Source organism: Martes martes (assembly GCF_963455335.1).
Source record: "Martes martes genome assembly, chromosome: Y".
In the NCBI taxonomy this organism is placed as follows: domain Eukaryota; kingdom Metazoa; phylum Chordata; class Mammalia; order Carnivora; family Mustelidae; genus Martes; species Martes martes.
Genome location: NC_137907.1, coordinates 19,599,400 through 19,623,135, shown reverse-complemented (window position 1 = coordinate 19,623,135; position 23,736 = coordinate 19,599,400). Strand labels below are relative to the sequence as shown.

At 35.2% G+C, this 23,736-nt stretch overlaps 1 protein-coding gene across 1 annotated transcript in view; it reads right to left on the bottom strand.

Annotated features, from left to right (window-relative positions):
* LOC308337756 (lysine-specific demethylase 6A-like) overlaps window positions 1-23,736 on the bottom strand; it is a 202,466-nt gene that overhangs the window by 18,158 nt on the left and 160,572 nt on the right. The window contains exons 22-27 of the mRNA XM_080795939.1: window positions 14,511-14,575; window positions 14,357-14,431; window positions 13,567-13,715; window positions 8,328-8,442; window positions 5,395-5,582; window positions 4,428-4,569 (exon numbers count right to left, since the gene is read on the bottom strand). Coding sequence (XP_080652065.1) covers window positions 4,428-4,569; window positions 5,395-5,582; window positions 8,328-8,442; window positions 13,567-13,715; window positions 14,357-14,431; window positions 14,511-14,575 — 734 coding nt within the window. The remainder of the gene's footprint in view (window positions 1-4,427; window positions 4,570-5,394; window positions 5,583-8,327; window positions 8,443-13,566; window positions 13,716-14,356; window positions 14,432-14,510; window positions 14,576-23,736) is intronic.

Here is a 23,736-nt window from a genome sequence, read left to right as displayed (position 1 = left end):
AATTTAAAAAATACTTATAAGTCATCTGTGACATAACTCAAAGCAAGGAGAAAGTAATGCAAGACTGTTTATTAGGAATCACGATATACAGACACAGAACACACACACGTGGGAACCCTAATACAGGTCACAAACCAGGTTAAATTAATAACCGTTCCTATTTGACAGGGTCCAAGATTTAATGTGTATATATTGTGGTATGTGATCTTCAGCAATGATGTATACAGTATTATAAAGTAAAACTGAACTTACAGGAAAACAGTACATTGTCCTCTTATTTCTCTAACGATATATTCCCATTGCTTACTTCTCTGTTTATTCCCTGTTTTTTTCTATTGTTTTCCTCTCCAGGCAATCACAAACTACGAGGTAGAATATTTGTTGCTTTGACTGCTCTCTTAAGCTCTGTATTTCCATCAGCTTTTTCCAGAATCTGCATCCAGCTGATCAATCTTGCTAATTCCCCCCAAATGAAGTGATGTATCAGTTACAAACAAATTCTTTCATATTGTGTGTAAAATGCTCACTCTGCCTCCAACTATATAGGTAACCTAGGAATACTGTAATAAGTAATTTCTGTTAAGCACTTACAATAGAACTAAGCTTAGAATACAGCTTACCAAACTTACCTAGTACAGGACATCCAGAACCCATGACACGAAAATCCAAAGGGGTATTTCATGCTGTCTTCTCCTACATCAACTTCTACACTCATTTTTACACTTTATCTTTGTCTTTCACACAAGCTACCTTCCCTCCGAAAACAATATATTTCCCTGAAACCTGTCATGATTCTGTAGTATCTAAAAGATGTATTGTTATGTTTTTATTGAAGATACCTAGATCTATCTATCTTTCTTTTAATCAAGTAAGCTCTAATATTAAGCATGGGATTCCAACTCATGACCCCATGATCAACAAGTGCATGCCCAATGACTGAGCCAACCAGGCACCCCTTTAGTGGGTATTATTTTTATTGAGGGATAGCTGACATAATTGTAACATGTTTTCATCTACATCTTTCAATCCATGCACTAGTGTACTTAAATACAACAATCTTTTACCCTTCTGCCTCCCTTGTCTCTACCTAACTCCCTACTGGAAAAATACATAAAGAAAGGAATTTGTACAGTGTTTATAAACCACCAGGGCTTACCCCAGGTCTTCCATTCAGTTAGTATTTGAATATTGATTAAATGAAAGCTATACATGTATGCATCTTTGGCTGACAGAAGTACATTTTCAGGGGTGGCTAAAAGACTCTGGTTAACACTGATTTCAGAGTGCCAATTAAACATCAGACAAAATTGTATGTAGAATTCTGAAATTATAATAAATGATCAACCTTCAAAATTATTCCACAGTCTGGGGCGCCGGGGTGGCTCAGCAGGCTAAGCCTCTCTGCCTTCAGCTCAGGTCATGATCTCAGGGTCCTGGGATCGAGCCCTGCATTGGGCTGTCTGCTCAGCAGGGAGCCTGCTTCCCACTCTCCTCCCCCTCCTCCCCCCCGCCCCCCACCTGCTTCTCTGCCTACATGTGATCTCTCTCTCTCTCTCTCTCTCTCTGTCAAATAAATAAATAAATAAAAATCTTAAAAAAAAAAAAATTCCACAGTTTATAAGCACATACTTTAAGAAAGACCCAACCATCCAAAACTTCCAGCAGAAATGGAGCACAGGTAAATAAGGAGATTCACTTAGGTTTAAAAAAAAAAATGTGTATGGAAAACATGGAGGAAAACGGTCTTCAGTAATTTAAGTGGAAGATAACCTAAATTTATATATTCAAATTCAATATTAAGACTCCTGCCACAACTCAGACCATGCAATTTAACTGCCACCACCGGGGCGCCTGGGTGGCTCAGTTGGTTAAGCCTCTGCCTTCAGCTCAGGTCAGGGTCCCAGGGTTCTGGGATCAAGTCCCACATTGGGTTCTCTGCTCATAGGAGAGCCTGCTTCCCCCTCTCTGCCTACTTGTGATCTGTCAAATAAATAAATAAAATCTTTAAACAAACTTCCACCACAGAAAATGGGAACATCTACTATCATGAAGTATTGCTATCCCTCATTTGAAATATTAAGACAAACTGGAACGGGTCTAGAAAGTTACTGAGGGTAGTAAGAGATATTTTAAGTTAATGAAGAATAGTTAAGAACAACAAAGATGGGGCGCCTGGGTGGCTCAGTGGGTTAAAGCCTCTGCCTTCGGCTCAGGTCATGATCTCAGGGTCCTGGGATCAAGCCCCGCATCGGGCTCTCTGCTCAGCGGGGAGCCTGCTTCCCTTCCTCTCTCTCTTCCTGCCTCTCTGCCTACTTGTGATCTCTGTCTGTCAAATAAATACATAAAATCTTAAAAAAAAAAAAAAAAAAACAACAACAAAGATAACCTTTCGTGATTCCTTTTTTCTTCTTATCCCACAATCCAATCTGTGTGTAAGTAAGCCCTTCAGTTCTAGTTTCACGACTTTTTGTAGAGTGATCCCTCTCCACTTCCACTGCTACAAATCGGTCTATAATTTAATATCTGATCATTTATGTGAACTCACTACCACACCTATTCCCTTCCTAATTCTGCCACAGTTCTACTGGCTTTTCTATCTGTAAGTGTATCAAAGTTGTTCTCATGTAAGCCTTTCATATCTTCTGTATATTCTACTCTACTCCCAGGTCTTCTCATGCTTATCTCCTTTTCATTATTCAGGTCCAGGTGTAGAAATCACACCCTTAGAAGTCACTTAAGCAAAAGCAGCATTATCTACCCTATAAATAAAAAATAACTGCCCTCTTTTATTTTACTTACATTATTTAATGGTACTTTATGTGGTTCAAAATTTGCCTGTCTGGATCCACTAAAATTTAAGCCACATCAACTCAAAGATTCTGTCTTACACACTATCTATCCTCATTGCCAACAACAGTGTCTGGCATAAACTCTGCAGTTCTCAAACACAAGTGATTCATTTTGCATAAACCCTAAGAACAAAAATATCTTAAAGCACTGGGAAAAAATAGTTCATTTTGGGCCAGCCAGTGGATATTTTCAAGAAACAGACGAAGTAATGACCTTGATAGAGAAATTGAAAAATGACCACTATGTGTAGGCTTTTAATAGCAATTACTACATGAGTTTTGACTAAATGCTCTTTCAAATGTTTCTAAATTAAATTTCAAATATATACCAAAAATTGAATGGCCCCTGAATACACCAGTGAAAGGCATATTACCGAGGCATCAGCTTTGTTTGAATAGACTTATTAGAACAAAAATTTCAATATAGAATTGAAATTGTTCATAATAAACCAGCACTGATTTTATTTTGTTTTATTTTTAAGATTTTATTTATTTATTTGACAGACAGAGATCACAGGCAGACAGAGAGGCAGGCAGAGAGAGGAAGGGAAGCAGGCTCCCTGCCAAGCAGAGAGCCCAATGTGGGGCTCGATCCCAGCACCCTGGGATCACAACCTGAGGCGAAGGCAGAGGCTTTAACCCACTGAGCCACCCAGGCACCCCGTAAACCAGCACTGATTTTAAAGACACTGGCCTAACAGATTTAAAAGACATGGTAAATTTTCCTCTTCTGTTTTATATATAAATGCTATATATATAATTTATATATGTGTGTATATACATACATATACATATATATACACATATCATAAACATGCCCTGAAAACACATAATAATGAAAAAAACAGCAGCTTAATTATTATAATCTATAATATCTCATATTTCTCTGAATAGAATGATTTTTCATTGGTGATAGTGATGCAGAGAAGGAAGGAAAAGCATATACACTACAATTTGGAGAAATACAGTAAGTGGCAGGGTCTAAACATATGTTACTACAAATAAACGTGTAAAACAAATGGAACGGAAACCAGGTTAATAAATGAGAAATTACTACAATATATGTATTCAAATTGGTGATCTATTAATTTTGTAAGCTAATTTATTAGCTTCTTAAGTTTAAGAAGCTAAAAAGGAGATGATTTAGATAGAAAAGCCAGAAAATTCAACCATTTTTGTTAAATCACTATTATAAATGTTAATTTATTTATTGGACTTTTATTTCAAAATCACATTCTCACTCTCTCTTGCTACAGGCAGACTTTCAATATTAAAAGTAAAGTTGTCTTGGCAATCAGTCTGGTGAGAGAGCAAGAGAAAGAACAGATTCTAACTTTAATGATATAGAATCATGTATACACGCCTTTATTCCTCTCTGTATCATAATAATTATAGCCTGTAAATGAAGAAAATACTTTTTAACATGTGAATTCTCTTTTGTCAAGACTTCTAGACCATCTTATCACTTGATGTTAATTGACATAATAATTTGGGGGGAAAATACTGATTAGTTAACATTTCTACCACATTCCCCACACCCCACAAAAACAGGAACTACAGTGATTTGTAAACACTTACTTAATCATTTCAAAAAGCTTGGGATCTGAGACTTTGATATTTCGTGCCATATTCCAAGAAAGATGCACCATGGGTACTACTGACTTCACACTTTGCAATCTGTTCCATTCATACCGTTCCACTGCCAATTTATACTGACAGGCTAGGAGAAAACAAAGTTTTTTTAAGTTATAAAGCTACCCCAACTAACAAAAGGTATGAAGATAATTATTACCACCTAACACCAATTCTAAAAAAGAATAGTTTAATAATTTAAAAATATTTATCATGTGGGGCACTTATCATGTCAGAAGGGCATGCGACTGGATCTCAGGGTTAGGAGTTCAAGCCCCCCCAAATTAAAAACTTTTAAAAATATTTATCATGCAAACAGCATTTAACAGTACTGTGAGGCTCATTTTACATCTTGTTTCATCCTTTCAAATCTTTAACAATTTTAATTCTCATTTTCTAAATAAGGAAAATAAGCCCTGAGGGGTTAAAATATTTGCCCTAAGTCAAAAAATTAACAAAGGTACAGCTAATCAAGTCTTTCTGACTGCAAAAGCTCAGTTCTTTACCTTACATATATTAAACAAAGTTTAATAATTGACAAGGTTGACTATTCCTATAATATACCAGATTTTCCATAAAAGCCACACAAAACACTCTGATATATCCAAAGTATATATACCAAGTCTACAAAAGCATACAGTGTTAGCTGCCCAAATATCTGTTGTTAACTTATTAACTTGAGTGCACTACCCATATAAATAAAGACTTTTCTGAGACACAATTTTCCAATATCTAGTGAATTATTAACTAATTAGTAAGTTAACTTATTAACTTGAATGCACTACCCATACAAATAAGACTTTTCCTAGGAGACACAATTTTACAATATTTAGTGAATTATTTTCTAATAAAATACCACCAATTAGAAATAATCCTTTAAAATGTAAAATCTGTTAATGGATTATTAAAATACCTGTGAGTGGACCAACATTCCAAGCAATATTGTTGCACCAGCCAACAGCCTGAACCCAATGCACAGTGCCTGCATTTATCCAGACCAAATCTCCAGGTCTTTGAATAAATCTATATACGGGGACATTTGCTTCATACAGATCTTCAAGGTTGGGCCACCAAGAACTCATCAGGAAATTCAAATTATTTCTTGGGGGGGATAGGTGGGAAGGAATAAATAACAATGAATTAACTTTTTAAAAAATGTCTCATAAAAGATGGGGTGACAATTTCCAAATGTTAAAAGATACTTTATGTATTTCATTAAAAGTTACTAGCACTGTAAAAAGAACTGCATGTTTCAAAAGTTGAGGCTTCTAAATGTTAAGGGGTAATCCTGAAAAAAATACTAATAGCACATGATTATGTAGGATAATTCAAAGATCTATCTATACTATATGCTTAAATTCTTTTCAGAAGTCCAAAAGTCAAAGATTCAAACTACACTTAAATAGAACTAATTTTTAGTTCTCTTTCTGATTTATCCTTTCTTTCTGAATAACCTCTTAATATCAAGGAATCTCTAAAAAGGAAATTGAGAGTAGGGATGACAAGAACCCACTTAACTTCTGAGCCAGAAGCACTGTGGCAGATATAAGAATAAAGACTTTCCCCTCATTCCCATCAATATAAAATCCTTTTTCTTCACATGAATCACCACCAGCAACGGCAGCAATGCAAAGAGACCAAACTGTCAAATTTTTATTATAAAATTGTGACTTTTTATTCTTCTTCTTCATCACAATGTGAAATATTTTAAGGTAACTACAATACCAATTCTTTTCTGTAAGAATTTAGTTATAAGTACTTCAATTATTTAATTTTCTCAAGAGAAAACTCAAATCATAGAATTGTTCCTTTATGAAGGTCAAAGAAAAGCATTTGCCCTACTTCTGTTTTATTTCTATTTTTTCCTAACAAAAAAGATAACGGCTGTCTTGGAATTGTGTACATGGAACCTGTCTCTCTTCCTTTTTCCTCCTAAAATGAAAGGACTTTTCTACAGGTAAGTCTAGCAGATACTGATAAATGAACTGCTGAAAATTGTGTTTTCTGTAAACTGTGCAACGTTGTCAGAAAAATATGAAGAGGGACCTAGGGCAGTGCGTCAGGAAGAGGGAGGGAGAGAAAAGAAGAAAGTAAAAAGTTACAATCATGGTATAAACCTTATTTTACCCATACACTGACAACATTAAAGTGGAGAAAACATCATACAAAAAAGGGGGGAAAAAGCCAACTAAGGCAAACAGATTATACGTTTTCTTCAAAAGTTTAAAAACAGTGGTTGATTTAAAGATTTTAAGTATAGTCCTGAAATAAATATAAAAGTTTTAAATATTTGAAGCTACATTCTGGGGGCGCCTGAGTGGCTCAGCAGTGCACTGAGCATCTGCGTTTGGCTCAGGTCATGATCCCCGGGTCCTGGGACTGAGCCCCAAATCGGGCCCCTGCTCTGCGGGAAGCCTGCTTCTCCCTCTCCCGCTCCTTCTGCTTGTGTTCCCTCTCTTGCTGTCCCTGTCAAATAAATAAATAAAATCTTAAAAAAAAAAAGTTATATTCTGCTCTATGCAAAATAAAAATTTACAGAAAACCTGAGATAAGTGTGATTTCTTCAACTTAAGATGAATTACTCTAACTTGATTATCACTCCATATGTTTTCTATCTTTGACCTAAATATACCCATACTATTTTAAAGAAGTTAAACCCTGAAAATAGTTCCCACTCAGAATAGTAAGAATATTTGTACTGTACATGGAACAGTTATGATATACCTCCTTATAACTTTAAGAAATAGTTCTTAGGGCACTTGGGTTGCTCAGTTAAGCACTTGACTATTGATTTTAGCTCAGGTCATGATCTTAGGGTCATGAGTTGAAACCTGGCATCAGGCTCCACCATGCTCAGTGTGGAGTCTGCTCAAGATTCTTTTCTCCCACTCCCTCTACACCTCCCCCAACTCAAATGTGTGCATGTGTGCGTGCCCATGTTCCCTCTAAAATATACAAACAAAATCTTAAAAAAAGAAACAGTTCTTAAACACACAAGAGACTTCCCATCAGACCCTTCCTATACCCTACTTAAGTTACCAGTTTGCTGGAATAAACATTCAGAAAAGAGAGTATTACATTATTTTCCTGATAAATTTTAAATATTTAGAAATCTGACCTTTTCTTAACATGAGAAAAATTATACATAAGAGAATAAAAAATGATCATACCTTGCCAGTAAGAAAACTCTGAATTGTTTAAACTACCATCAAACGTTTTACTAAATCAAATATACTGAGTAAAGGCCCTCCAAACTTGATATATAAAATGCGTACTGATTTTAAAGGTCACATGTTAATAATTAATAGAATTTCACCCAATTTTTTATATTTCATAAACATATCTTTTACCAGTATCAGTTGCTCATAAGCAACTCTTAAAATAGCAGGGAATTCACCTGCCACTGAACATTATCATTTTAGGCTCACTGTTAGAGACATACATCCTTGAATTACTAGCAAGGTGTACGGATGGTTAATTTTTGACTTCTTACCATTTCTAATTTCATTTATAATTAAATCAAATTTTTTCTGTAAAGCACGTCTGAAAAGAATGTGCATTCACATTCATCAATTTTTAAAGCTAACTGTAAAAAAAATTCCTTAACTCCCTGTCTTTTGAATTCATACCTGTTGTTATTGCATGAACTGGTTTCAGACCATTTTTCATTTAGTGTTATTCCACATAACATAAAGAAAAAAGATTTCAAATAATACCATTTAAAATAAAATTTCTGGATTAAAAAAAAAAATTTCTGGATAATTGGAAATTTAGCATCATACTTTGTCCTTTATAATAAATGTCTTCTCAAAATTATTTGAAAACAAAATCTGTTCAGAAACCTACTTTTCACAAAAGTCATTCAGAACACCCCAATAATCTTCAGGAACAACAAACCATTCACAATCACCTGGACCAATATTTATGTTAACAGAACAGAAGTTGTTGTTTTCTTGGTGACCTGAAAAGAAAAAGGGAAAACAAAAGTTATCATTATAGTGTAAATTCAATGGGAGAAAATGTGCCTTTAAATCACTGGGTTGTTTTAAGAGTGAAAAATGTGCTTATAAATCAGAGGACAGCATAAGATAAGCAATTAATATTACTTACTGTCATTATTTCTACTTCCTCCTCCATAAAATACTCTCAATTCTTAGAGTATCAAAAAATTAAAGAAGAGGGAGGGTTTTCAAAATGTAATTTGGTTGCTTAACAACCTGTTGCTCCTCTACAGCTCTTATAAATCCCAGTTTGATGTTGACATATTAATTATAAATGCTTCTATTCACAAGTAGGTAGATATTATCCTGGCATAGAGTTTTAAATTTGAGATTTGAGGACACCATGACAGATTTACTTAAAAAACAACAACAAAAAAACCCTTTGTAATAACAATCTGAAATTTTCAGAACACATTTCAAGATCATGTCAGAATGTAAATTGTTATAGTAAGGTACCATTTCTCTGTATGTCGGAACAGAAACAAAATCATTACCAAAATAGCAATTTAAAACAGTGTTTCTTTGGAGTTATAGCGGCAAAAAAAAACCATACTAAACAAAATTTCCTCTAAAAATTTTTCACAGGATTATTATAAAGGATGCTGTTAAAGAACTAGTGCTATACACCCGGGTGGCTCAGTGGGTTAAGCCTCAGCTTTTGGCTTAGGTCATGATCTCAGAGTCCTGGGGTTGGGGCCCGCATTGGGCTCTTTGCTTGGTGGGGAGCCTATTTCCCTCCCCTCTCTGCCTGCCTCTCTGCCTACTTGTAATCTCTGTCAAATAAATAAATCTTAAAAAACAAAACAAAACAAAAAAACCTAATGCTATACAAATATATTAGAAGCCTCAAGCACTTTTAGGCACAATGACAAAGAAGTGATCTATTAGGTTTTGTTCTCCCTCAAATATTTTAAAAGAAAAAAGGCATTTTTCATTTCCTTTGTTTTTCATACATTTACTTTTATATCTAAATTGGATATAAACACTAACCAACTTAGTCTAATTCTATATATATATATATAATTCAAAAAACCCTTTGCCATATGAAATTCTTGCTTAGAATTACAAAAGTATTAATGATGAAGAGGATAAAGACTCTAAAGTCTTCTCTCATTAACTACAACTCTCCTTATCTCTTTCAACTTTAACATTACTAGTGATAAAGTATTATGTAAGTGACTTTACAGTAATGTCCTGGGAATATAAATATTCCACTCAATGAGTTCCATTAACATCAAAATCCCTGAGAAGAATAAATATGGATAAAGGAGACCCTGAGTCAGCATTTCTTCCAAAAGATCTTCAGATCTGGCGTGCCTGGGTGGCTCAGTGGGTTAAAGCCTCTGCCTTCAGCTCAGGTCATGATCCCAGGGTCCTGGGATGGAGCCCCACATTGCGCTCTCTGCTCTGCAGGGAGTCTGTTCCTCCTCTCTCTCTGCCTGCCTTTCTGCCTACTTGTGATCTTTGTCTGTCCAATAAATAAATAAAAAACCTTAAAAAGAAGAAAGATTTTCAGATTTTAGTAAGAAAAGTCGCAAACCCTAACTCATTTAAAAATAAGCAACAACCTACTTTAAACAAACTATATGGCTAATATACTGTGAAAATGTAAAGAAGCAAGCACTCTGTCAAACTATAACTGATACAAGTAATAAAAGTAAAAACAGAAGGGCGCCTCCGTGGTTCAGTCGTCTGCCTTCAGCTCATGATCTCAGGCTCCAGGGATTCGAGCTCTGCCAATCAGGCTCCCTGCTCAGAGGAGAGCCTGTTTCTCTCTCTCCCTCTGACTGCTGCTTTGCCTACTCGTGCTCTCTCTCTGTCAAATAAATACATCTTTAAAAATAAATAAATAAATAAATAAATAAATAAATAAAAACAGAAGAAGAAGAGGTTTATACATAGGCTATAGGCATCAGTACATATAGAGAGAACCAGGTTATTTGCTGCTTCTATCTGCCTTTATGGATAGTTGCCAGAACTCATAGATTGTTAAATATTAGCATTATGATATGTAACATGATCCATGTCAATGCAAAGGAAACAAAGATGATTTGTGCTGGGTGAAAATTTTAAGATTTTTAAGATTTTAAATCATGGGGGGCGCCTGGGTGGCTCAGTGGGTTAAAGCCTCTGCCTTCAGCTCGGGTCATGGTCTCGGGGTCCTGGGATCGAACCCCATATCGGGCTTTCTGCTCGGCGGGGAGCCTGCTTCCTCCTCTCTCTCTGCCTGCTTGTGATCTCTGTCTGTCAAATAAATAAATAAAATATTAAAAAAAAAAAAGATTTTAAATCATGGGATGGCAAACTACTGCCCATGGCTGAAACATGTGCTCTTGTTTAGAAGACTTTCATGGAACACAAATACACCACTGGTTTATGTTTTGCATATGTTTTGCTTTGCATATTGCTTTCATTCAACAAATCACAATTAAGCAGCTGTAACAAAAATGTTACACATTAGCATTAGTTCTCACTGCTGGTTGGTAAAATATTGTATTAAGGCAGCTATAATTCAGCATTTCAGCTGATAAACGTATTACCATATTTCAATATTTTATCTGAAAAAAGACCAGTGCACATTGATCATGTTAAAGCAAGATAAATGAACTTCATGCAGTAGTGCAAATAATTTTCTCCATTTCACAGTAAAAGTATTATATTTAATATCCAAGGATATTCTTGCTGAGCAAAAAAAGATTACTGTACACTGAAACTACAAAAGTGTTCATTACAATGTACCTATCTTACAGAAAAACAATGGACAAAAAAATTAGAAAAGTTAAATGCAGTATCTCATCATTTAATCTCTTTTCAGAAATTAAACAAATAGGAGGAGGAAAAGGAAAAAAAAAAAAAGATTGAGACTGAAATCAAAGTCAGTGACTGGCCAAGCAAAAAAAGTGTGACCAGACCATGAGTTAATAAAATCGTATTTCACTTCAGTGAGTAAAATCACTGTATCTGGAGAAAACTAAATGGTTCCAGACTATTAAGTGCCCCCCCCTTTTTTTTCTTTGAGAACAGCTACTCAGTGAAGATGTTGAGAGCAATACAAATAGTCAATTATAATAAAAAGGTAAATAATTTTAGGCAGTTTTTCTTGTTCCTTAACAGGTCAACAGATTTTACTAATTTGTATTTGCTAATTCGTATTTTAACTGAGGAATTAAGACCAAATGTTAAGTGACTGAAGGGTTAGTCTTTATAGGACAAACTACAGTGAGAATATTTTCAAAGAAGTTGGAAAACATCAAGTTAAATACTGCTAGAATGGAATCCATTAGAATGTATTACAACTGATGGTGGAGAAAATGTGTGAATTTGCATGGACATACTAGAGAAGTTTGTTAAAACGTAAAGTGATTAATGCCCATGGCTATTCACAATATTACTGACTGGTAGATATTTGATTATGTACCATTCTTGACTTCATGAATATTAGCTCTCTGAGTTTTTGTCAGAAATAGAAGCTGACCCATGATTTGGCAATAGTGAAATTATAATTTTTAGACCATCAGGGTTTAAACTCAACATTTTATGGTTGAGAGCAACTGTCAGTTATGGTTTAGTGAATGAACAATGACAGATAATAAAAATTTTGTTACAGTCTTCAAAACAGTTCTTTTTTTTTTTTTTAAGATTTTATTTATTTATTTGACAGAGAGAAAGCACAAGAAGGCAGAAAGGCAGGCAGAGAGAGAGAGAGAGGGAAGCAGGCTCCCTGCTGAGCAGAGAGCCATGCAGGGCTCAATTCCAGGACCCTGAGATCATGATCTGAGTCAAAGGTAGAGGCTTAACCCACTGAGCCACCCAGGCACCCCTTCAAAACAATTCTTTAGAGTCCTAAAATTACAAAGCGAAATTTAAATTACATAAAGTCATTTGCAAAACAGTATTTTTGGAATCACAAGTACTAGCAAGCTGTTTTCTATACTTTCTGTGTTCTTAAAAACTGAAGAAGCCAGAGATCCATTCCCTCCAATATCTGCAGCATATATTTTTCAAGCTCAAACTACGAATCTAATACCAGGTTTAAAATCTCAATCAATGCAGAGTAGGAGAAGTTTCCATATTGTAAAAGCCATTGCAAATGAGAACATTCCAAATGCAAACTGCAAAGGATTAATCTGCAGAACAATGAGACATAAAACAAAAATATCAAGTAAAAGAACTAAATTTGATAAATGCTTTCCAACCAATTAATATGCTCAAAAAAATAGGATTATAGATGGACAGTAGTATCTGATAGTGCCTATTTGTGTGAAAAGACATTTTTAAAGATGAAATATATAGATCTCATTGTAGAACAGCTTTCATAGATGCACACCTGTAGCTGACTCTCATAGGGAATGCTAACCCCAAACTCCAATGAAGTGAAATTTATTCTCCCGTGAGAAGGAAAAACTGTACCAAATTATTTTGTATTTTGACCTTCATCAATAAGAAGTAATATAAATATTTTTTTCCATTATATGAGTATCTACAAAATATCCTCAATTTTACATTGCGGCTTATAGAACCTAAAATACTTAGACTCACCATGAAGAAGTTTGATTGGCTCCTTTTAGAAAATTTCTAAATCACACTTTTATAAAATGAAACATAATAGGGCAGAATAGAAAATATTGGTGTATTAAATATTTAATATCTTCAAAGAAATTCTTTTTTAAACAGTAAGAATATTAGTTCATTATTATGACATAGCTCTAAGTTTAACTGTGGCGAAAAAAAATTGGCAAACCACTGAGCTTGCAATCAATGGGATAAAGACAAAGCTTTTATACTGCTTATCTCCTTTAATCCTTACTGATTTAGTGCCTCCTTCCCAGTTAAAAGTTTTGGATTATTTTCATGTTTACACATTAAAGAAAAAAAAGGCACGTAGAGAAAACTAGTCTCAGCCAATTTATAGAAATAATTACAAATATTTTTGTAAAACATACAAAAAATATTTTGTAAAGCATTAAAAACCCATTTGGCTTCTGACTTTATTAATTACAAATGGGAAGAAACTGGTTCAATGTGTGTTTCATATCTGTTTAAACTCTTCAGTTATACAAGATATATTAATTTACAAAAATAACCTGGTGTTCGACTCCCTGGAACTTTCATGTATAGCTGAACCGTATTCATGCCCAGGATAGTATGACCAAGGTGGCTTAGAAGGTTTCCTGCCGATACCACACGCACAAAAGCAGGAAGTTTCGTCAACTCATGTAGCTGCAATTTCCACCTGAAATAAAGTAACAGATCAAAAGTGTCACCTTGTTGCAAATACTTAAGAGAATTTACCAGGTCTCTGAAAGTACTGCGTTCTAATCAGAAACACATTTAAATCTCTAATTATTACATTTTTAAGGTTAGTAGTAGTAGAATGTTAACTCTTCCAAGGAAAAAAATTCTGAAATAAATCAAGATCACTGAAAAAAATTAAATCCTAAAAATTTATATTTTTAGGAAGAAAAGAGGGGCGTTTGGGTGGCTCAGTCGGTTAAACACCCGTATCTTGATTTTGGGTCAGGTCATGCTCCTAGGCTCCCTTGCTGCTCCCTCTTCCCTTGACCCTCCCCCCAACTCTTGCTCTCTCCCTCTCTCTCTAATAAATAAATAAAACCTTAAAAAGAGAGAAAAGAAAGAAAAGAAATAATGTTTCTTTTCTCATTTGTATATTTAATGTGTTGATATTCCTCAGTAACTAAAATCTACTGCAAAACCTAGCAAAAATCATTTCAGAATGGTAGTGTTTTTAACTAAGACTTCAATGATCACATTAAAAAAAAACAACAAAAAAAAGAATGACCAGGGTCAAAAAAAATATGAAACCAGGCAATTTTAAATCTTGTGATTCAAATTGCACGTAACTTGAGGACTTACTTTTTGTCATCGGAGAGGTCAATGTTGGTTCCAAATTTTATGGTTTTAAAAGGTCCTTTCCTTCTCCTTCCAGAACTTAAAAAAAAATTTTTTTAAGAATATTAAGTCCATGAATTTTGGACAGAAATACTCAATGAACATTAAAGGTACTTACGAATCTGAAGATATGGATTCAGTATCTGAATATTCTTTATGTTGTGTTCTTTTCTCATTTTCTTCCTATAGATTAGCAGAAACACTCATTCTTAGTACGTATTTCAGGCTACAATTTCCATTACATAATTAATAAAAGTTTTACCTAGATGAGCATTACACACATTTCAAAACTAAGTTTCTAATAGGCACATTTCACATAAAGTATCTTCATTGATGCCATTAAATAAAAAAATCAAGCCAAATGGCATGGTACTAACTTCCTCCATCATTCACAAAATGAGTATTGTAAAAGTCAGGTATTATGTAAATAAGAAAAACATGTACCACTTCTAATTTTATTGTGGACCATCAGACATTCTGAAAATGGTAGATGAACTTCATTTTAAGTGATTACAAGAGAACTTTAAAGAGAACTGAAAAACAAAAATAATATAAAAGGGTCACCTGGATGACTCAGTCAGTTATGTGTCAGACTCTTGATTTCCACTCAGATCATGATCTCAAGTGTTGTGAGATCAAGCCCTGCCTCAGACTCCATGCTGGCTAAGGAGCCTATTTGTCCCTATACATCCTCCTCTGCTTCTTCCCTAACTCTCAGACATATTTTCTCTTTCAAATAAAAAATATAAATAAAATAAAATAATAAAATAAAGTAAAAATATAAAAAACGAGGCATATTTTTTAGGAAAAAAATTCTGGAAGTACATCCATAACTCTAAGAACAACACTCTATTCTGTATTTCAAAAACAAAAGGTGGGGCGCCTGGGTGGCTCAGTGGGTTAAAGCCTCTGCCTTCGGCTCAGGTCACGATCCCAAGGTCCTGGGATCAAGCCCCGCACTGGGCTCTCTGCTCCGTGCAGAGCCTGCTTTCTCCTCTCTCTCTGCCTGCCTCTCTGCCTACTTGTGATCTCTGTCTGTCAAATAAATAAATAAAATATTAAAAAACAAACAAACAAACAAACAAAAAAACAAAAGGCAAAATTTGTTTCCCTTATGGATATTGTTCTGGAATGAAATATGTAGGTTTTTATACTTGCCACAAATTCATAAAGATAATGAAAAAAAAAAAAGCAGTTTAGGAGGCTACTAAAAGTTATTTTACAAATGTCAAGTAGCAAAACAAAAGTACATATTCTAAACCGGAAGAGTGTTTGCCCAGGAGTACAAATACAGCTATAGATGTTTATAGTAGGAAAAATTAAGTTTTACCATTTTAAGTCATGATTTTGTTTAGTCATCTTGAGCCTGCCTGTGTGCATTAATACTAACAAAATGAAGGGCATATAAAACAAGTTCTGTATAGTCTAATTTTTTGAGACTATATATCTATCATCACATATTATATTACATATAATAAAAAATAATAGAGCACACAGCACTAGAGAGGAATTTAAAAGCCAAATAAAAATGTCACTCTCTTGACAAAGGTACCAATATAATTAAATATGGAAATGATGCTAAAACAACTGGAAATCCACACTGAAAAGCATGAAACTGGATTCCTTCCTTTTACCATAATTCAGAATAAATCAAAGATATAAATGAAAGATGTACCACTATAAATTTTTTTTTAAATTTTTTAAAAGATATTATTTATTTGACAGAGAGAGACACAACAAGAGAGGGACCACAAGCAGGGGGAGTGAGAGAGGGAGAAGCAGACTTCCCACTGAGCAGTCAGTCTGATGCAGGGTTCAATCCCAGAACCCTGGGATCATGACCTGAGCCAAAAGCAGACGCTTATCCAACTAAGCAACCCAAGCATCCCACCACTATAAAATTCTTAAAATAAAATACACAGGAGTAAAATTCACAACCATAGATTAGGCAGTCATTTCTTAGCTATGACATCAAAGATAAAGCAATCAAAGTAAAGTAATAATTGATCAAAAATAAAGTTCTGTGCTCCAAAGAACACCATCAAAAAGTAAAAAGATAACTATTAAACAAGGAAAGTATCTGCAAATTAAATACTTGACTGAGGACTTGTTTGGACCTGTTAGAAGAGCAGAAACAGCCATAGTAAACAAAGAATTGATTAAAAAGGTAAGCAAATCTAAAAATCAACTATTTTCAGATGAGTAAAAGATGTGAGGACACAGGGGCGAAATAATTGCATCCAAACCTGGAGACAGGTAGTAAAAAATCTTAACAGGAAAAGAGACCTCCACTGGAAACAAGGCTGTGGCAGGAAAAACTAAACGTAATTTACAATCTGCCGAAGACTCAATGTAAGCATGTCTAAGAGTTAAAAACTCCAGGGCAGGGGCATCTGGGTGGCTCAACTAACTGGGTGGCTGCCTTTGGTTCAGGTCACAATCCCAGAGTCCCTGCTCAGCAGAGTCTGCTTCTCCCTCTCCCTTTGCTCTTCACCGCCCTCCACAGCCCCCACTCATGTTCTCTCTCTCTCAAACGCTCTCAAATAAATAAGTCTTAAAAACAAAACACATACTCCAGGGCAACCCATAGGGGTTGGAAGCTAAGGTTGGGGAGTGGCATACTTGCCACAGGTAAACACTGAGAAGAGGCCACAGTGAAGAGGGTAGGAAGGATAGAGATACGGTAGCAAGCCTCACAAACTCACAGGACTGTCCATGAGAGGGAGGGTTACCTTGGGCTCAAAGAGGGGGAGAATGAAAGGTATAGCTCCATGACATTCGGATTTGAAAACTAGATTTAACACCTACAATTTCCTAAATCTGTGCGTTGGGCTCTGGAAGAGCTGGGATAGTGATAGAAAATTGAGCACCCACCCTTAAAGACATAAAATAAACAGTTATCATAGAGACACAGCACAGTAGTGGCAGTGGGAAAAGTCAAAGATTTTGTTTACTAATCTCAGAGGTGTGCTGAAGGGGCAAAGCACTTCTCCAGAACAAAAGAAGTGGGTGGAAACATTTTTCTCTTGCCCTCCAACCAGGATACTTGGAAACTTTCCGGAACCAGTACAGTGTCAACACTCTAGTTTGCTGAAAGTGTGACCTGCCCTGGTTATCTTGTGGACATGTCCCCTCTAACCCTAACAGCCTCAGTCAGGAGGCTCCAGGTCCTCCCCACTCCCCCCAGCATACAGGTACACACCTTGCTATCACTGTGAGCACCACCCCTGCATTATTCTGTGGACTTGGCCTCTGCCGGAGTATATCCTGAGTGGCAACACAAGCTTGCCAGTATGCAAGTAGCCTCACCTGGGGGCAACACCATCCTAAAGGGAATTCTGCCCAAGGGACAAGGAAAGATAACCAACCACACATATCAATCTGACTACCCTTGAAATGGGCTCAGGGCAAACATCAGTTCTGGCCACAGGCCTGCCTATCAAGAAAAGCTTCTAAAGGCACAACACACAGTTGTGTGCCAATGTAACTCTGGCAAATGCCTGGTCTGATTCAAATCAAGCCTAAGGAGGCCCCAAACTGGTCCACTAACAATCAATACAGGGACCAGGAATTCCTTGGTGGCTTAGACAGTTAAGCATCCAACTTTTTGGTTTGGGCTCAGGTCATGATCTCATGAGGAGATCAAGCCCTGCATAAGCCTCCAATGCTCAGTGGGGAGTCAGCTTCAGATTCTCTCTCTCCCCTTCATTTTCCCCTCTGTCTCTCCCTTTCCTTTGCCTGTGTGCTGTAGCTACCATAAATAAATAAATAAATAAATAAATAAATAAATAAATAATCAATCAATCTTAAAAGCAGAAACAAACAAAAACAACTCTCTTCTCTTGACTTAACAAAACAATTGCAGAAACCAAACCTAAAAAGACAAAGAGAGCCACTGCAGATGACTGGCCTGACAGCAAACACAGCTCAGCCACAATAGTATAGCCCATTTAACTCACATACAGGAGACACCCTGGAACAGGGTACATAATCGCACTGCACGATACCACAGGCCTTCTTCATAAAGGCACTACTATCAAGAACAGGAAATGTAGCTGACTTTCCTCACACACAGAAACAAACCCAGGGAGTTAGACAACATGAAGAGACACTGAAATACGTCCCAAATGAGAGAACATGACAAAATCACAGCAAGAGACCTAAAACAAACAAACGAACAATAACAACAGCAACAAATTTCTGGAGGATCTCAATGAGACCCTCAACAAAGAGACAGAAAACATTAAAAGAAGCAATCAATGATGAATTAAATACATTTTTAAATGTATTTAAAAATACACCAGAGGGAATAAAGAGTAGATTACAGGAAGTAGAAGAAGGCTCAGCAACCCAGAAGACAAGACTAATCAGAAGCTATCAAGATGAACAGAAGAAAGAGAAAAAGAATAATACAAAATGAGAATAGGTTACAGAAATTCAGTGACATCATCGAGCATAAAACATTTGCATTAAGGGATCCCAAAAAGAAAAAGGAAAAGGGGACAAATAATTTATTTGAAGAAGTACACTTAAAAACTCCCCTAATCCGGGAGACAGAAATCCAGATCAAGGAGGCACAGAAAACTCTTGATAAAATCAACCCAAGGATGTCCACACCAAGACACATAGTAATAAAAATGGCAAAAAGTAGTGATAAAGAGAGAATTGTAGAAGCAAAAAGAGGGAAAAAAAGCAGTTACATTCAAGGGAAACCCAAAAAGCAATTAGCTGATTTTTCACCAGAAACTCTGCAGGGCCAGAAGGAATTGGTATGATATATTCAAAGTACTGAAATAAAAACCTTTCGGCTAAGAATACTCTATTCAGCAAGGCTGTCATTCAGAATAGGAAAGACAGAGAGTTTCCCAGAGAAACAAAAGCTCAAGGAATTTATAAGCACTAAAGTAGATTACAAGAAATATTAAAGGGGATTCCTTTGAGTGGAAAAGACAGACTATGCAGGAGTAAGAAAACAAGGAAGCAAAGAGCAGTCAAATTAGATATATCTGTAAAAATCAAACAAGAGATACACAAAATAAAAGGATATAAAATAGGACACTGGATTCCTAGAACAGAGAACTGAGAGCGGAAGAAATTAACTGCTTTTAGATTGGGTTCAAACTTAAGTGACCATAAACAAAGAAAAAATGAGACAAACAAAAAAAGTCTCAACTCTAGAGAACAAACTGAAGGTTACCAGAAGGAAGGTTTGGGCTGGGAGGTGGTCAAATAGGTGAAAGGAATAATAAGTACATTTATGATGAGCACTGAGTCATGTACAGAATAGCTGAGCTATAATATCACCATATTGTACACATGAAACTAATATAAGACTGTTTATTACACTGAAATTTAAAAACTAGTCTTTATCAACTTTCAAATATGTAATACAGTATTGTTAATTATAGTCACCATATTGTATAATATATCCATAGGACTTCCTTATCACTCAAATTTTATATCTTTTGACCACATTCACCCATTCTGTATAGTCCTCAACCAATTCTTGATATCTAGAAGCTTGTTTTTTCCCCAGATTCCACATGATATCATAGTATTTATTTTTTGCCTTTTTTCACTAGCATGACACCTTAAAGGTTCACTCTAGGTTTTGCCAATGGTAGCATTTCCGTGTTGTTTTAAATGGCTGAAAAATATTCTCTCTCTCCCCTCCATGCTCCCTACCTCTGCACGCAATCTTTAGATAGACGTTAAGACTTTTTCCTTGTCTTGATTATTGTAAAAATGCTATAATAAACAACGGGAAAGAGATACCTTTTCCAGAGAGTGATTTCATTCCCTTCAAATATATACCAGAAACAGGACTACTGGATCATATGCAAGTTCTATTTTTAAATTTTTGAGGAACCCCAACAGGGTTTCCATAGTGGGTACACCAGTTTGCATTCCCACTAACAGTCACAAGGGTTCACTTTCCCCACATTCTTATAAAAACTTATCTGTTCTCTTTTTAATAGTAGTTTTCTTTTGGCTATTAAAGTGAGGTGATATCTCACTATGTCTTTCACCTTTTGTGATGTGAGCCTCTTTGATGTCTTCTTTAGAAAAATGTCTACTGGGATATTCTGTTCATTTTAAATTAGATGTTTCTTTTTCTCAACAGAAGAGCTTCTCTCTCTATAATAGCCCCATATCAAATGTAAGATTTGTAAATATCTGCTCCCATTTAGTAGGTTGCCTTTCAACTTGATGATGGCTCCTTTAGCTGTTCACAAGTTTTTAGTGTGATGAGTCTCACTTGTTTAGTTTTGCTTTTATTAACTGGGCGAAAAATCCATTGCCCAGACTGAAGTCAAGGAGTGCAACCCTGTTTTCTTTCGGTAGTTCTATGGTTTTGGATTTTACATTTAACTCTTTTTCTAAAAATTTTAAAATTTTTATTTATTTATTAATCCATTCATTTATTCATTCCTTTCTTTCTTTAACTCTTTAATCCATTTTGAGTTGATTTTTACGTTTGATATAAGACAGATGTAATATTTTATTTTCAATTAATATAACAAGTAACCTTTTGTTCCTAGTTATAATAATGTGTTTGATTTTATATGCACGTATGTTTATCTACATATTTGCTTATGTGTAAGTGAAACGAATAAAATGTAATCATAAAATACATGCACCAACCCTGTAACAGTATAGTGTTATTGGACAGTGTACCTGGATTATTTCCAAGTGTAATGTGCAATTTCTAGGGCAACCCCTAAAAAAAATCTTAAAAAGAATTGGAAGTGCTATTAGAATAAAAGAGATAAAAAAAGAATCATATACTTTGTCCAAGTTAAAAAAAAAAGGTAGAAGCAGAGTGGGAGAAAAAGATAAGAACAAATGATAAGTACAATTAATAAAAAGAAATAAAATAGAAGATAAAATCTAACCATATCAAGAATCACTTTGAATGCAAATGGTCTGAGCATACCAATGAAAACACTGAGACTGTCAAGAGTGAGTAAACAAGACCCAAATACATGTGCTCTATAGAAATACACATTATACTTTCAAAAATAAATAGATGGAGAAAATTTGGCCATGCTAACACCAAGCAAAAGAAAGTAAAGATAATTACTATTAAAATTTCAGACAGACTGTACTTTAGAACAAAGGAGATGTCCGAGACAAAGTGAGCCATTATGCAACAATAAGGTGATGAATTCTTCTAGTAAACAAAATAATACTTACGTGATCCTAACAATAAAGCATCAAAATACATGAGGCAAAACTAATAGAACTGCAAGAAGTAGAAGAATCTACTACTATAGCTGGGAGATTTGAACAATCCTCTATTAGGATATAGACAGATTCAACGGGCACAAAATTAGTACTTTCATAATGGGATTCAACATATCCAACTGAATGTAATGGACAAGTACAGACTAGTACAACAATAGTAGAACACAGTTTCTTCTCAAGTTCATAGGGGACGTATTCATTAACACATTTAAAATACCAGATGAGGGGAACCTGGGTGGCTCAGTGGGTTAAAGCCTCTGCCTTCGGCTCACGTCATGATCCCAGGATCCTGGGATCGAGTCACACATCGGGCTCTCTGCTCAGCAGGGAGCCTGCTTCCTCCTCTCTCTCTGCCTGCCTCTCTGCCTACTTCTGATCTCTGTCTGTCCAATAAATAAATAAAACCTTTAAAAAAATAATAAAATAAAATAAAATACCAGATGATACAACACCTAAACAGACCATAATGGAACTAAGCCACAGATCATTGACACAAAGATAGGCAAATGCATAGAGATTAAAGAACATTTCTAAATACATGGTTGAAGAAGGACTCTCAAAAGATTATTCTGAACTAAATTCCAATGAAAACAACTTGTGAAAACTGAAATGCAGCAAAATCAATGTATTAAAAAAAGAAAGAAAGAAAGATCTGCTCACCTAAGTTTCCTCTAGGGGAAACTAAAAAAAATAAGAGTAAATTAAATTTAATATAAGTTGGCAAAAAGCAGCATTCAGAATTAAAACAGAAGTCAATAAACTGAAAAAGGAAAATCAACAAATAAAAAAAAATGAGACCAAAAAAATGGCTCTTTGTATAGATTAGTAAAATCATTATAATCACGTTAATTGGGGAGTAAGGGGGAAGACTTCACTCCTGGGGAGAAAAAAAAAGAAATAAAATACTGGACATCACTATAAATTCCATCGTCATTAAAGAATAATTTGACAATCTGGGTAAGATTGAAAAACACAACCTACCAAATATAATATGAGAAGAAAGAGAGCCTAAAGAGCCTGTAACTATTAAGGAAATTCCATCAATAATAAATAACTTTCTATAATAGAAAACACCACAAGGGCCAGGTGAAACTTACTGGCTGAGTTCCTCCGTGCACTTAACAAGACCAAGATGATGATTACCTTAACAGCAATACTGAACATTTTAAGACATTACCAAAGATGCTACAAAAAGACAATACAAAAAAAAGGAATATGTCTTATAAACACAGGTGCAAAAATCCTCTACAAAATAATCAGCAACTAGAATCTAACTATGTATAAAAAGAATTATATACCACGGCCAAGCGGGATTTATCCCAGGTATGCGGGTTGATTCAACATTAGGAAACCACTCATTGTAATCCATCACATTAAAACACTGAAAAAGCAAAACCATATGACTGTACGATCTATACAGAAAAAGAAAAGCAAACACAAGCATAGTAAAATTACTCTTGTAAACCTGGAGAACAGAGCAATTTCCTCCTTTGGTAAGAATATCTACAAAAAGACTACACGTGCATTATGTGAAGGGTGAGGAACCCAAAGCATTCCCCAGGATCAGGAACAAAGCAAGGTTGTTTCCATCTAATTATAGTGCAATTTTTCTTCTTTCACCTTTGGTAGATTAGTAAATAGATTGTGGTATGTGTCCAGAAAAGGAAATGTTATTCGAGATAAACAAAAATGAGTTCTCAAGATATGAGAAGACGTAGAGGAAATTTAAACGCATATTATTACATAAAAGAAACCAATGTGAAAAGGCTACTTAAAATATATTCAAACTAAAAAAAAAAAAAAAAAAAATATATATATATATTCAAACTATCTGATATTCTGGAAAAGGCAAAATTAGAGACATAAAAATATCAATGGTACCCTGTAAGGAAATTTAATTAGGTAAAGGACATAGAATTTCTAGGCAATGGAATTCTCTAGATGATACTACATTGGTTGGGAGTTCCTGGGTTTCTCCACTGGTTGACTGACTCTTGATTTTGGCTCAGGTCATAATCTGAGGGTTGTGAGATTGAATCATGCATAAGGCTCATGTCCAGCAGGGAGTCTGCTTGAGATTTTACTCCCTCTCCTCT